Genomic DNA, 15,367 nt, shown 5'->3' on the forward strand with positions numbered 1-15,367 from the left:
AACCGTCGATGAACTGGCAGCGGCGTCGATCGAATTTCTTTTTCTTTTTTTTTTCTTCTTCCTCTCTCTTTTCGCCGATCGTTCCCGCGACGAGCACTTGGAACAAAAACCGCGACGAAGGTTCGAACACCTGCAATGCAGTATGCTGTATCCCAAAGTCAATAAAACTCTGAGCCGTTTTAAACGGTCGCTCGCACCGTTCGTCGGAGAAAACGTTTTCCCGCGAAAATTAGAAATTACAGCCGCGGCCCTTTCAATTACAGAGTTCTCGTAATCGGTGTGAAGAGGAGGAGAAGGAAAGAGGAGAGTCGTAACGTCCTCTCCCCCGACTTTCGCGCGAATTTTTCCCGTGCCCTCAAAGACACGCGTGATTAATTCAGTTTCTTCGAAAAACTCCGGAAAGATCCCTCTGGCGAAAGAAACGAGAAATCTAGCGAACGGGATTGTGAACTTTATCGAATCATTTATTCACCCTCGTTGGCGATGGACTTTTGAACGGCCGACCGGTGTGGGCACGCGAGCGATAAGTTTGGAAATTACAGGGGCCAATTAAGCGTTTAACTTTTTATTTAACATTCGACGCAGACTGAAGAATACCTTCTACAAGGAATTGTCTTTCTTTTTCACCTTCCTTAATTTCTTTCTTTATTTAACCTTTATTTAATACCAACTCGATTTTCCCGTTATTATTTCTTGACGATAATTCCGTATTTGGGCAGTAATGTAATTAATAATGTAATTAATAATTATTATATAAATTATAATATAATTAATATACAGTTAATAAATGTAATTAATAAATTCATGTGTAACAATAATAATAATAATAACTCGTACAGGATGATTACAATTTCATAGTAAGTTGGCCAGAAATTCTCTCTTTGTGGCGAACTTTCTCGCGAAGAAGAGACGAAAACTTTATTAACGCGTCCAACATTTCGTTCGATTTTCCTTTCGCCATCCTTCGATTGGCAATTTCGCGACTACGCTCTCAAGAAGTTCTTACCGTTTTTTTCCGAAAACTATTTGCAGTAAAATTCAGCGAGCCAATTCTAGTCTCGAAGGCTTCTTCACCATGCAAGACAATTTTTTTACGAGCTTGCGCAGCGTTTCTTTCCCCATTTTCGGAAATGGTGTACGGCGAAGTATGACGAAAAGAGTTCCTCCTTCCATTTTTTTTTTTTTTTTCTTTTTGTTTGAGTTTCCATTTTGTAATCGACATTTTAGGATACGTTCATCTATTAGAATAAAAATACAGTTATTTTTTAGCTAACCTAATATTATACAGGGTGATTCACGTAACTTGCGCACCTGAAATAACTTTTAAATTACGAAGTTTCCTCCAACTTGACTGTAGACTCGTTCCTGGGATCATTTTGAACTCCGTGGATTAGAAGGGCCGAGGAAGAAGAAGAAGAAGAAGAAGAAAACGTCGCGTTTACAGCATATATGTATATATATATATATATATATATATATATATATATGTAGGTGAGAAAGTTTGGAAAACTGTAGTCGCGGTAACGTCAGTATAAATCTATAAAGTTTTACCCCGAGCAGGGGTGAAAACTTTATCCGTAAAGCATGCATTATTTACGACCAGCCACGAGGTGAAATTTGCCTTGTTTTATCAACGATATTTGCTTAAAAGTTGCCCAAATATATGGAGCTGTCTTCTTTATCTAGTTTCAGAGTAGAAGCTCTTCTCAAAACAGTTGCCTATTATTCATACGTCGTAATCAGTTCGCTAAATTTCGATTTTACAATTTTTCTGTTTTTTTTTTTTTTTTCTTCAAAGGATCTATCGATCAAACGAACTTCATCGATAGATCCATGTATTTTCGAGACATCATACGCGACAAAACACGCGGACAGCCAACTGGAATGAAAAAACTTCGACTCTTCCCCCAACCAATTACAACTTTTTTCATACATCTGAAAAGCTTTCGCCGCGTCTTGTCAGCTTCCTAACTTTCGACAATGCCTGCTGCCCGTGGGACTTTCTCCACGACCATTTCCCCGTGTCCATCGGGGCTTAATTGAAAATCGAATTTGCACGGCGAAGCACACGAAAAGATAAAGCGTCGTGATTACGCTCGTGGACGCGAAGGGAAAGAAAATGGAGAGAGAAAAGTCCAAGCGTCTCTACTCTATATCCATTGAAATTGAACCTGCGCTTTCGGAGGTAATTGGTTTTTAAGACCGAGCAACCTTGCTTCTCCGCCATTCCTCGAAAACATGCTTCGCATTAAATGATGAATGTAAATACGTAATACGTTCGTTCAGCTCTGTAAATTTGCCTGTCTTCGTTTGTCGCTTCGTTTGTTGATTTCGATCGCTTCGTTTCTTCGTCTTCGCGCATAAAACCGCGTTCAGTCGCGCGCAGCGACATCTGTGCGATCTCCGCCATGTTGGACTCCGCCATGTTGGATTTCCGCCATGTTGGATCCCGCATGAAGGAACAACACCTCGCAATTTCTATCGCTACTCGTGGACTTGACAATAGAATTATCGACTATTAAAGCATAAAATTTCCATCAGGGACATTGAAAATAAAAAAGTAAAGAAACTTTGTAATGTAATGAAGTGTACACGAGTTTTTATTTGTATCTTTAAAACACACACTGTTTACGCGGCTAACAAAAGTTACAAATTGGTCATTTTGACCACTTTGGTGATAGAATCGCGCACGATGACTGCTATACAAGAGAGTTATTATAGAAAGTCTTCTTCTACAATATATCATAGGTGTCTTTTTATATTTTATCAAAGATTTGAGAGCTCGAAGCCTCTGCTTTTGAAATGCATCGTTCATTTTACTTTGAGGTGTTTTTTTACGTTACGTGGAACAGTACAGGTGAAGACACGTTTGCTTCTCGAGAAATGTTATAAACTGTCACGGTACGTGTGAAATTTTGTTTGAGAAACAATCGAGCAATCTTTCTCGCGACTGAATCAACGATTGATTCGAAGATTGATGCCTGCTCCTCTTTAGCCCTCGAAGCTTATCTCTTTCTTTCTCGTCAATTTATCGAACTTTGAATACCGATCGAAAATGAATACAGCAGACCGTCGATTATCCGAACTAATTGGGAGATAAATCCCCCATTTGTTCGGGTAAGCGGTTTTTCGGATAATCGATCTGGAAGAACCAAATCTGCAATCGTGCGATAAATCAAATGGAAATTAAACAGTTTTCGTAATAAACGAATGTTTATTACATAAAAGAATACACTGCATATCTGATAATCAGATAAAATTTTCACAATCTCTCTTCGTACGTGGCCCGAGTGCTTTCTCTTGAATTAATGCAGAATCCATTTGCACGTGCACGGCTCGATTATATCTTTAATTATCATCAAACTTCTCTATACTTTCAATTCAAGCTCTCTATATTTCGTGGATGAAAATTTCTCTTCTTGTTCAAGTTGTCATTAATTAATTTTAGTATTTAATTCAATAAATTAATATTAACACAAAGTACGTGTTCATTCACTCGCGACACTCGAATCTTCATTTATGGTTGCGAAAACCGATTACAGGGCAGCTGTGCACACTTTTTTATTCTTATAAAGTAACATTAAACGATTATTCTCATTGGGCAAAGTTGCGAACACGACTAAGAGATAAAAAGCGAAAGAGTTACACATTAATTCCACCCGCATGAATCGACTCGGTGCAGCAACAAAGGGATTTTCTTCTCGGTCTCTTTTCCTCCGAGAGTTAAAGGGACCGACTTTCATCGACTTTTATCCCCCCTAGCCCCGCCACCGCAACGCTCGATTACGCTTGGATTTTGATTACGTTTTCTTTCCATGCAATACCCCTCGGCCATCGACTTCGCCGATGGCCACTTCTCTCTTTCGAATTCGATGTTCCCTCTGTCCAATCGTTCGCAGCAATATATCTCATTACCGGATTTAAGTCTGATAATACCCGCGATTGAATTGATATCGCGCAATCGCGAGTATTTTATTAATGTTGATATCATTGGATCGCGACAGCTGGCAACAGTTTGTTGTTGAAAACGTGTCAACTGTGCTCTTAACACTGGAACTACTACTAGGACACTAAAGCACCGAATTTTCGTCAGAGATATTAAAGTGAAAGAAATAGAGATACAATAGAATGCACAAATTTTTATTCATGATAAATTTTATAAAAAAATCATTTAGACCTGTAAAAATACACTATTTTGCATCTGTAATAATCAAAAAAAAAAAAAAAATTATGAATTAGTCATTTTGATCGCTTCCAGTAGTTGCGCTGGCAACTGACTGCGGACCATAACGAGTGACCAAACCGTGTACAACAATTCGTCGCTTTCTTTTCGTCGGTGATATCATTGGATGGAAATTATTGAGAAGTAATAAATTCATTATTTGTTTTGCCTGGGTTATAGATGAAATATAGTTAAAACTGAGAAAATATTGCAATTTTGGGACAAAAAATTCTCGACGTGCGTGGCACAAACTTTTTAGTTAAGGCCAAACTTTTTTTTGTACCATACGCGTCAATCTTTTCTCAATTTTTTTATTATTTTATATTAATCACGATTAATTTACGGATGATTTATTACTTTATCAATCACGAATTAATTTTTGAGTAATTTATATTAATTTGTAGGTTACTATCGCACGTGGAAACACACGTAATTGACATATAAATATATCTATCTACCCAAGTAGGTACATGTATTTTAACGAAGTGCGACTTCTTAAAACAAAATTAATTTAAAACCATCATTTTGTCGAACGAACTCTTAATTTTCTAAAAAGTGAACTCTTCACGATTGATTTTTAAGTAATTTTTATTAATTTTTAGGTTATCTTCGCACGTGAAAACACACGAAGATAACCTATAAATTAACAAACAAATATATCCATCTATCTATCTAGATATTAGATTTATATAGATATACTATACAGTATTAGAATTATAGGCATAGGAAAAGATTTGTGACGAACACGAACTTTTATTCATATATTTTACAAAAATCTCTGAAAAACCCGCAACATTGCGTGTCCACAGTAAAATTATTCTAAAAAATTATAAATTGATCATATATTGACTTCATACCTCATTAATCAGTGTTACATCTCCTTGAATACACAGTTTTTCGTCCGTAAGGATTTAATATCCACCAGAAATTACAAATTGGCCGTATCAACCATTTTCGGTAGTTCGAATGTCAATGCTCGCACTGTTCATGTCAACATCGTGGGTAATATACCGAGCCTACGTCAGAGCCTCGGTCACGTACCTATCGAAAGGTTTAGGTTAGGTTTATCGAGTTCCACCAATGGCTTTCAGCGATTTCGCTTGGCTTTCGTTCGACGCGACGCGAACGCTTTAAAAGAATCTTATTCCCTCTCGAAGGCTTTCTTTCCTTTTCACCGTCGCATCCTCAGGTTACATACAGTCTGTGCTACATGGTAACTACGAAGTATACTCGTCGCGATACACACGCCTGGCGAAACGGCCCGACCGTCTGGGATTTCATCCGAAACGATACGAAAAGAAACGATATCAGAATTTTTTAGTGAGCGCCGCACGTACGTACGCCTGCTCGTACCTGTGTATACATTGTGGTCCATTTATGCGAAACCAACTAAATTAAGCCAAGTATCCTGTTGAATTTGTGTGACGATGCGAAAAATATTTTCTTTCCGCCTAACACGGTGGCGGGGAAAAAAAAATTCGTGTGGCGAAAAGAGGCGCTCAAACTTTTAGATCGATCAGTGTCGTTTTTAAGGTTATGTTCTTACATGACTTTTGTGTTTTTTCACCGAGCGAATTTTCAACGTCAAGAGACTAATAACCGAGAAAATTCTAATTTTCTTCGAAATTTTCAAGGCCATTTTCAAGGTATTTTTTATTTCTTTTTTATTGTACCTAACCTAAACCTAACCTTGAAATGACGGTGATTGATCCTAAGATTTAAGCTTTTCTTAAATTCGTCGTGAGGAATAAATATTCCCTTTCGCAGTAGATGTCTTATTTTTCAACTTAGTAAGTAATTTTGTAATATTACGTACGTTTATTTCTAGACTATCATATACATAAACTTTTGTGATTTATTTTCTACATTGCGTATCAAATTCTAAGTCAATCTCTACGTCATTTTCTCTCCCAGTACCGGGCTGACTTTGAAAAAAATATTTTTTATGATAAAAGCTTGGAGGGTTTTTTCTCCTTCGTTTTCATATAAAAAAAGAAGTCTAAAGTTAAAGAGAGAGAGAGAAAGGAAAAAAAGGGAAATGAACGCAGGACAACATGAAAGCCGCTTTGAAAATACTGCTCGAAGAGGAAATGATTATGAGGCAGACCGCTGAAGCTTGCCGCGTTTCCACGAAAGAGAAAAAAAATCCTCGATCATTTTGCCGGTGATACTCGCAAAGACGTTTAAATAAAAGTTTCGTTCCATTTAAACGTCTTTTTTGCTAACATTATTAATGACACAGAGTTTAAAATCTGCTGTCCGAGCGAGTGTCTGATACTGGACGACGATTTTTGAAATCGTCGCGAGTTACGACTATTTCATTTACATGAATTATTACTAATAATATAATATTACTAATATAATAATCACGAATTACGACTGTTTCATTTACGCGAATTATTACTATATACTAATCCTTGCGATGAAATTTAAAGAAAAAACTTGAGTTTCTATTCTCTTATTGAGAACTGCCTTAACTTTTTCTGCTTTCTCTCTTTTTTTTTTAAAGCTTGACTTTAAAAAAGAAAAACTTAGAGTAAAGTATACTGTACTCTTCTCCACTGTAGCTAACATTATCTATACGATTCTCATATAGAGAAGATACATACCAAAGAAAAAGCAATAGTAGAAGAGAGTAGAAAGTTTTCTTTTTTTCTTTTTTATTTTTCACATTGTAGTACCTGTTACCTTTTGCTTCACTTTTACCTTTTACTTTTACTTTTATTTATAGCTCCTACAAGAAGAAGAGCAAAAGGCAAATTAAATCTATAAGACGTGGACAGTAAGGATTAACTATAGAAGTAGAAAATAAGAAAAAATGCAGACCCATTGTAAACCGGAAGCCATCGTAAGCCGCCTAGGCAAGGATTATATATAAATAAATAAATAATATAGAGAAGATACTCATAGTCAGATCGCATCCCAAACTTTTCTTCTACTTTTTTTAGCTTCTAAACTGTGCTGAATGACCACTGACAATGTCATGTAACTGCTCTACAAACATTTATTCACACAGCAAATTCCCCTTTCTTCTCCCTCTGCCATAGACAAAATTACAAGAACACTAAGAGAAGAGAAGAACACTCTTTTCCATCAAGCAGAGCTTGTAACATTATCCTTGACCAAACGTTGCAACGTAGGGACAGACACTTTTAAAGATATCAAGTGTCGTTCTTTTCCAACAGCTAACAGTCGCCGAAAATATTCCAGTGAAGAAGTTCATTCCAACTGGCGATATAATTTCGAAAATTTGCAATTATAGACACGTCGTATCGATCGATCCCCCCCTCGGTTATTACGGGCGAATTAATTCACGCGGCGATGAAAAATTGTCGGACCGACCCCGATAAACGAACGTTCGGGGGAATTTAATTGCGAGAACGTGACAGCGGAGAAGCTCGAGAGCGTGCGAGCGTAACTCGCCTTGGAGTATTAACGGTCGGAGGAGATACGTCCGAGATAGGGAGACTCCGTGTGCTCTGGAACCGTGTTCATCCGATATTGCGCGAACATCCTTCGGATATTGACACTCGATATCAGGCCGACTGGCAACCTTCCGTGATAACCTGGGTCTCTATGCGTAATACCCAATTTAGCTTCCACTTTCAACGTTACCCGACAACACTGCACGTCCACCCATCTACGGGGCTCCTAATACCGGCATCCGCCCCCGGTTGCGTCTGTCCTTTATACCGTACCGAGACTTCATCGAAAAGGGCAAACGTAATACACCCTAATCTGCTGGCTGTAAGCGGCAAACGACAAATATTTGGTATTTCCAAGTATATATATATATGTATATATACACTTCCTTGCGAAAAGTATTGGGACACCTGCTTGTTTAGTGTAAATAATATTAAAGTATATAATATATAATATACATAATATACATATAAGTAATATATTTATTTATGTATATTATAAATAAATGATATACATGTAAATAAATACATATATACATATATAATGTACATAAATAAATATATAAATAATATATTATCCTCTCGAGTTATGGGACACCTGCTTGGTTAGTATAAATAATATTAAAGTATATAATATATGATATACATAAATAAATAAATAAATATATATGTATAATATACAAATATAAATGATATACATATAATGAATATAATAAATATAATGAATATAATAAATATAAATAAATATATAAATAATATATTTATTTACGTATATTATAAATAAATAATATACATATAAATAAATACATATATACATATAATATATTATCCCCTCGAATTATGGGACACCTGCTTATTTAGTATAAATAATATTAAAATATTATATAATATATAATATTCGTAAATAAATATATATATATAATATACATAATATACATATAAGTAATATATTTATTTATGTATGTTATAAATAAATAATATACATATAGATAAATACATATATAATATACATAAATAAATATATAAATAATATATTACCCCCTCGAGTTATGGAACACCTGCTTGTTTAGTATAAATAATATTAAAGTATTATATAATATATAATATTCATAAATAAGTAATATATTTATTTATGTATACTATAAATAAATAATATACATATATATATATATATATAGTATACATAAATAGTATACATTAATAACTATATAAATAATATATTGTCCCCGCGAGGGCTGCGTGGTACTCGAAACTTCTTCCAAATTAACGCAAGAGCGAGAGAAAACGAGAGAAAGGGAATGAGAGGCGAGGAGAGAATAAAGTGGCCCTCGGTGTTCGCAGGACTCGGAGCTGTGCATTTCCCTGGGGCTGAGTTTGCAGTATCTCCGGATGACGGTGGTCTGCTGGCTGGCCGCCATGTGCCATCATCTTTACGCGAGCGTCGCCTCGATCCCGCGCCGCGACGATCCGCCAACCTATCTCAAGTACAGCCTGTTCGCCTGGGGTGCGCCTCTCGTCAATCTCGGTGTCGCCGCTTTCCTTCAGATACGCGAGGCCGCCAGCATCTGGAACGTCGCCGATCTCACGCCCTTCAATTGCTGGTAAATTTCCTCGCGTTCGCGTTCCTTTCTTCTCACACGACTACCATCGTCCCGTCTACCTCTTCCCGTTTTCCAATGCCTTCTTGAAATCCCAAGAAGCAGCAATTACACCACGTTGAATGCCACGGGACCAACGAGGCTTGTGAAGGAAAGTTGTTGCACCCGTTGTCCATTTTATATGCCCATTCTCATCGAAAGAGAAGTGACAATTAATATCTCGTTTCTTTCCAAAATGAAGCAACCAGTCCGACGAAAATTTAGCTCGGTTTTTTTCAGTTTTTTTCGGTTCGATTTTTGAAATCACCCAATCAGGTGGCGACTAGCCACCTTTTCGCTCTGCGGTTCTTCGAGGCTCATTTACATTATTGGTCAACTATTTCTGCTCGTAATAATAATGATGTAAATATTGTTATTTATATTATATTGGTTATTATATTGTTTATAATATTTAATTATTGTATAATTGCATTATTTATTAATAATATTGTTTGTATTAATAATAATAATACAAATATTATAATTTATATTATTATAATAATAATATTTGTTTATATTAATAAAAATAATATAAATATTATAATTTATATTATAATATTTATATTATTTTTATTAATATATTATTTTTAATAATATAAATATTATTATTATTATTATTAAAAATAACAGATTATGAAATAACACATGTAAACAAATATTTAAAACAAATACAATTAATATAATTTCATAAATTATAAATATACACTTGTAAATTATATTATACTGTAAATTGATAAATTAGGCTGTTTAGAATTGGCTGTTACCATCTTAACATATTACATCTTAACATATTTTTGCGCCCATCACGTAAAAGTACAAAGTGAGGAAAAAAAGGTTGTTTGTGGCTATCATAGATGAATTCTACACTTTTGATTCGATGACTATAATATTATATAATATGTATTATATATAATATCTATTATACTAAATTTAGTACAATTTATAATATAATTATAATACCTGCTATACTAAATTTAGTATAATTTCTAATATAATTATAATACCTGTTATACTAAATTTAGTACAATGTATAATATAATTATAATATCTATTATACTAAATTTAGTACGATTTATAATATAATTATAATACCTGTTATACTAAATTTAGTATAATTTATAATATAATTATAATATTTATTATTATATTTATAATATTATAATATTTATATACTAAATTTAGTACAATTTATAATATAATTATAATATTTATTATTATATTTATAATATTATTATAATATTTACATAATAGTATTATAATATTTATATACTAAATTTAGTACAATTTATAATATAATTATAATATTTATTATTATATTTATAATATTATTATAATATTTATATAATAGTATTATAATATTTATATACTAAATTTAGTACAACTTATAAAATAATTAAAATATCTATTATACTAAATTTGATATAATATAATGTAATACATTATAATAATAATTAAACATATATAATAACAATATAATAATATTATATACATAATATAATACATATTGCAATACATGTCTGTTTTTCAATCTGAGCAATCTTTAATCTTCTGTATCGAAACGTTCAGTACAGTATTTTCAACCGAGTGATTTGTCTTGATGCTAAATTGCAACGAGTTGACAATAAAAATTAAAAAAAAAAAAAAAAAAAAGAGGAAATCGCACGTTGCCAACATATCGAGCACGTTTTACGACGAGTTGCGACAATTTTCCTCAAAGTGCGTGTATAAATCGAAATGTCAGCGTTGAGAAATTCGCGTTTCTTTTCAACAACGTTTCGCCAAACTTTTGGGGAATCAATTCAGTTCATTTCACTTCTACCGCGAAAGGTATTTTTCGTAAATTTCGTTTCGCGAAACAGAACGTCGTTCACCGAAGCTTCGTCGAACGAAGTGGAGATCGTCGATATTCGCCTGTTTTCACTGATATTTCTTTCGTTCGACCTCGATGCGCCGCTATATCTTCCTCCCTCCTCTTTCCATCGTATCTTTTCCACCATTGTCCCATCTTTCCCTCTCTCTCTCTCTCTCTCTCTCTCTCTCTTTCTTTTTTCCTTCTTCAACCGATAGAGGCAACTCTTCTTTTCGAAAACTCCACGGAATGCAATCAACACGCGCGCTGCTGAAATGTGTGAAAATAATTTGTACGCAATATGGACGCAATCTGTTGCAGGTTTCTAGGGACGAAGGCAACGATTTATACGTACGGTTTACCCGTGGTGCTGCTGCTTTTTTCCGCGGGCTACTATCTAATCAAAGCTGCGATCGTGTCCAGGTACCGTTGCTTCGATTGCCAGAGAGAGATTGTTATTGTTGTTGTTGTTGTTGTTGTTGACGACCCTTGGACGTTGTCCTCTGTTCGCTCGCGATCGTTTCCCTGACGGATTATCAGGGGGCCAGTCGACGTAGCCAGTGAACCGGTGGGTCTCGTTTGCGCAGATACACGTGCAGCATGCAGCTGGAAATCAAGCAGCGGGAGAAGATGAAGAGGCGAAGAGCGCTGCAGATGATCCTGTTTTTCAAAGTGTGCACGATAGTGGGCCTGGTGGCTGGCTGCGGGGTCGCGTCCAGGGTCTGGAAAGTCCCTTTCCTCTGGGCTGTATTCTGCACCGGACACTCTCTGCAGGTAAACGTCTGACGAACGATCGGATCGATCTATTTTTGTTGATTAACCCTTTTCTCTCCCGCGGTGGGAGATGGCTTCGTCGACACGATAGAAACGAAACCTGACATCGTATAGAAAACATACATGTGTCATCGAATAGAAAAAAGAGTCAGGCTGACGATTTGTATGTAGCAGAGGTGGCTAACTGGCGGCCCTTGCCCCCTCCACTTTCCTGATAGTTAGCGCTACCCCCTCCACTGCAACGGTCTCCCCACTACGTTGGGAGTGTCGTAGTCACATTATACTGGTATTAGATGTACAATATATGTATGAGTATTAATCGTTTTCTTTACTGCAGCTGTTAAAGTTGGAGGAAGACAGGGGAAGTAATTTTTTGAAAGTATGGACAGTTTCTCCTCCTTATGCGTTCATTAGCTAACACTAGAGCTACCGACGATTGAAGCAAAACAAAATTTACGTTAAAGTAACAGAGAGAAACTTTATGATACAGAATCTTGCACAGAAATGGAAGTTTTGTCTGTATATTTTACGAAAAGACATTTAAATTATCATTAAAATCTCTAAACATGGATCTTAATTAATATATTACAGTATAGTATACTATAATTAAATAGTATAATTAGTATAATAGTATACTATAGTATATTAGTATTAGTTATAGTATATACCATAATGTGATATAATATATGCTATAATTAATAACTAATACTAGTAATTATAGTATACTATATTATACTATAATATGCTAATATACTAATAACTAATACTAGTAATTATAGTATACTACAATATACTAATATACTATGTATACAGTATATACCATCTTGTACTAATATATTTATAGTATATACTATCTTATACTAATATACTATATACACAGTATATACTATCTTATACTAATATACTATATATACGATATATACTGTCTTATACTATAATATACTAATATACTATATATACGATATATACTATCTTATACTATAATATACTAATATATATACGGTATATATTATATTATATTGTAATATACTAATATATATACGGTATACACCATATTATACTGTAATATACTATGTATACAGTAATATACTAATATACTATATATACAGTATATACTATATTATACTGTAATATATTAATATACTATATATACAGTATATACTATATTATACTGTAATATACGTATATACTATATTATACTATAATATATAATATGGAATATATATATATTATAGAATTAAATCTCTGAAAATTGCTTTACTCACCTTTTTATAAAAAAAATTATATATATATACTATAGAATCAAATCTCTGAAAATTGCTTTACTTACTTTTTTATTAAAAAAATTATATATATACTATAGAGTTAAATCTCTGAAAATTGCTTTACTTACCTTTTTATAAAAAAAATTATATATATACTATAGAATTAAATCTCTGAAAATTGCTTTACTTACCTTTTTATAAAAAAAATTATATATATATATACTATAGAATTAAATCTCTGAAAATTACTTTACTTATCTTTTTATAAAAAAAATTATATATATACTATAGAGTTAAATCTCTGAAAATTGCTTTACTTACTTTTTTATTAAAAAAATTATATATATATACTATAGAATCAAATCTCTGAAAATTACTTTACTCACCTTTTTATAAAAAAAATTATATATATATACTATAGAATCAAATCTCTGAAAATTGCTTTACTCACCTTTTTATAAAAAAAAATTATAAATCATTCGGTCATTTTGACAATTCTGATAATCTTGATAATTCTAGTATTAATGTAACTGTTAATTGTTCCTTGCCATGTCTTTCTTGATCGTTCAATTTCCTTACAGTAGTATACTATAATTAAATAGTATAATTAGTATAGTATATAATAGTATAATTTCCTTACGCCTCAATCAATTCTCTGTTCTTTTTTCGTTTACCTTTCCCCACCACTGATCGCCTCCACTTCTCCACTTTCTTTCTCCTTAAACTTGCGCTCTTCTTCGGCCTCAAAACGGGATCCGCGACGATTTCCTCCTCGTCGTCGTTATCGAACAATCGTTTTCACTCGTCGGCAGAACGTGTGGAATCTTCACTCAGTGCCGTGACTAGAACTCGAAAGAAGTAGCTGCGCCGGGAGGCAACTTTCGGTTTAATCGAATTTCAGCACGTGGAATTGCAGCACGGCTGTGTTCCCTTCGTTCAAAGATGTTCGCGCTTCAAGCGCGAGAACACGCATTATTACACACGGTTCGTAACCAAGCCATTCTCTACCGGGTTTCGTACGAGTGAAGGCGAATTCTCTCAAAGAGAAAGAGAGAATGCTTTTGAGAGTGCGCCCTCTCGGCGAAAGATGGCTGGAAATTAGGGTTGCGCGAGCTTCGAGGCAAACGCTTCGAGGTAAACGCGAAACATCTGTACCGTAACGAAAGCGAATTATTCATACGGAACGAGACGGATGCTTCTGTTGGGGAAACTCTCCGGCTGGATAGTGGATAGAGGCGAGAGAGCGGGGGGGCATGTCGCTGTCGGAGTTGCCCCGTCGTCGGTGTCGATGCTCGTGAATACCTCGCGAAAGAGCGGCCGTAAAATTTTCATAATAAACCGGATCTCGCTTCGAAGGGGAGACACTGGCGGCGAAAACTTTCTCTTTTCTTCTTTTTTTTTTATCAGCGGATTTCGCGTTGCCACGGTGCTCCCGCGAGAAAGGCGAGAAAGAGGGGCGGAAGAATCTCGTTAAGGAGTTGTTCGAGTGTGAATTTTGCGCGTGTTGGGGAATTTTTTGCAAAGGAACTATTATACCTTTCGCAGTCAAATTGACGAGGTTTGTTCGTACGTATTTCAACGACGTTTCAAAATTTTTTCGAGACAAAAGAAGTTAGAATTAGCGGCATTGCAATACTCTCAAACATAGTCGCTCACGGTGTCCACGATTCCGGTCATTCTGCTTGTCGGAAATAAAGGAAATGTGCGAAATTAGTATGTTCCTTAATTAGTATGAGTTTGGCTGTAGCAGGTACCAGAAACAAAAGGAAAAAGTCGGTAATTAAAAAAGTGATACTTTGAAGTTCGATTATCGATTTTTGCATGCTTTTGTTAAACTACGGAAGCCTAAAAGAATATGGAAATTAAAATTTTTTGGTTGATTCTCGCAGGGGCTATATAGTCACGCATGTGTACTAAATGCGTGCTTAAAATTTTGAGTCAATTGGTCAAGTAGATTTTGAAATATCATGGTCATCGTCCTGAAGAACACAGTTTCCAAAAAGAATACCTTTAAAGTTTAGTATTTTTTAGGAGTTCGCGTGTAAGATTTACAGAGATTTATTTATTATTGAAACTGTGTTCTCTAAGAATATGCAAAAAAGAGTCGATTTTTTCAAAGGTTCGCACTAGAATACCTCCTTAAAAAAGGAGGAGAGTTTTCCCGTCAAACAACCATAACTTCGTTAATTTTAAGAGTT

At 34.5% G+C, this 15,367-nt stretch overlaps 1 protein-coding gene across 4 annotated transcripts in view; it reads left to right on the top strand.

The window, feature by feature from the left end:
* Positions 1-15,367, top strand: part of LOC122539163 (cadherin EGF LAG seven-pass G-type receptor 1-like) — a 104,036-nt gene that overhangs the window by 81,705 nt on the left and 6,964 nt on the right. For all 4 annotated transcript variants that reach the window (XM_043673842.1, XM_043673845.1, XM_043673843.1 and 1 more), the window contains 3 exons: positions 8,986-9,245; positions 11,452-11,553; positions 11,718-11,904. In XM_043673842.1, coding sequence (XP_043529777.1) covers positions 8,986-9,245; positions 11,452-11,553; positions 11,718-11,904 — 549 coding nt within the window. The remainder of the gene's footprint in view (positions 1-8,985; positions 9,246-11,451; positions 11,554-11,717; positions 11,905-15,367) is intronic.

The sequence above is a fragment of the Frieseomelitta varia genome, unplaced genomic scaffold (genome assembly GCF_011392965.1).
Source record: "Frieseomelitta varia isolate USP_RPSP 00005682 unplaced genomic scaffold, Fvar_1.2 scaffold_192, whole genome shotgun sequence".
NCBI classification, from domain to species: Eukaryota; Metazoa; Arthropoda; class Insecta; order Hymenoptera; family Apidae; genus Frieseomelitta; species Frieseomelitta varia.